The sequence below is a fragment of the Merops nubicus genome, unplaced genomic scaffold (genome assembly GCF_000691845.1).
Source record: "Merops nubicus isolate BGI_N331 unplaced genomic scaffold, ASM69184v1 scaffold25605, whole genome shotgun sequence".
Lineage (NCBI taxonomy): Eukaryota > Metazoa > Chordata > Aves > Coraciiformes > Meropidae > Merops > Merops nubicus.
In genome coordinates this window covers 2,670-3,830 of record NW_008610656.1, presented here as the reverse complement: position 1 = coordinate 3,830, position 1,161 = coordinate 2,670, and the positions used below count along the sequence as shown (strand labels likewise).

The following is a 1,161-nucleotide window of genomic DNA, read 5'->3' as shown; positions in this document are numbered from 1 at the left end:
GCCCGCCGTGGCCGTCAACCCCTGCGACGGTGAGTCCAGGCCCTGCTCAGAGCCCCACGGCCAGCCTGCCTCAGGGGTGACCGTGCCAGCCCCTTGGCAGCACAGGGAGCCCCCCAGCATCTGCCCTAAATCACAGCTCCATTCCTCTGCTGTGGAGAACACTAGAAACTCCTTCCCCCCCAGCCTTGCACGTGCTCCGAGGTTGAAGCAATGCAAGAGCAGCATCACATATTCTGGATGCTTCTTCCAGAAGGAGTGTCTTCTTCAGTGTCTGAAAATCAGTCTGCACTTTGCAGAAGGAGATCTGAATTTGGAAGCATTTAAAGCTTAATTCAGCCGTGGAAACCTTGGTGACAGAGAGGGGAAGGGGTTGGGCTTGGGGTGGCTGTGGTTTTTGTTTATCTGGGTGTAAAGGAATGGGTTTGTTTTCCCCAGTTTTGCTGATGAACACACCAAAATGGTCTGTTCTTGGTATTTCAAAGCCTGAGGGTGGCTCTTGGCTGCTGGAGAACGTGCTGCAGTGCTCACCTGTGCTCACCACTGTCTCTCCCCTTGCTCTGCAGTGATCAAAACGCGGCTGCAGTCCCTGCAGAGAGGAGTGAACGAGGACACCTACTCAGGGATCCTGGACTGCACCAAGTAAGGCTCCTGGTGCAGCAGCCACACCTCGGAAGGACGGGACCTGCTGCTGCCAGGCGGTCAGGGCACCCTCCACACCCAGCCAGCACCTTCTGTTTCGGGTTCCCTCTGACCAGCGCTCATTCCTCTCTGTCCATCTGGCTAGATCTGTACCTGTATGGCCAGGAGGCACTGTGCACATACATGGGCATATAAAAGAGAACTTCCTCCTGTTTTGAGCAAGGCCAGTGTAGCATTTCTAGGTAAATTATTCAGCCTGGAGGAGAGAAGACTCTGGAGGGACCTTAGAGCTGCCTCCAGTGCCTGAAGGGAACCTGCAGGAAGGCTGGAGAGGGACTTGGCACAAGAGTGTCCATGACAGGACAAGGGGAAATGGTTTAAACTGGAGGAGAGCAGGTTTAGACTGGATCTGAGGAAGAAGTTCTTCAGTCTGAGGGTGCCCAGACTCTGGACTAGGTTGCCCAGGGAGCTGTGGATGCCCCTCCCTGGAGGTGTTCAGGGCCAGGCTGGATGAGGTCTGGA

General features: G+C 55.4%; 1 protein-coding gene across 1 annotated transcript in view; it reads left to right on the top strand.

Moving 5' to 3' along the window:
- LOC103773611 (mitochondrial glutamate carrier 1-like) overlaps nucleotides 1-1,161 on the top strand; it is a gene marked incomplete at its 5' end in the record, with an annotated part of 1,663 nt that overhangs the window by 154 nt on the left and 348 nt on the right. The window contains 2 exons of the mRNA XM_008940987.1: nucleotides 4-29; nucleotides 564-639. Of these exons, the coding sequence (XP_008939235.1) occupies nucleotides 4-29; nucleotides 564-639 (102 nt within the window). The remainder of the gene's footprint in view (nucleotides 1-3; nucleotides 30-563; nucleotides 640-1,161) is intronic.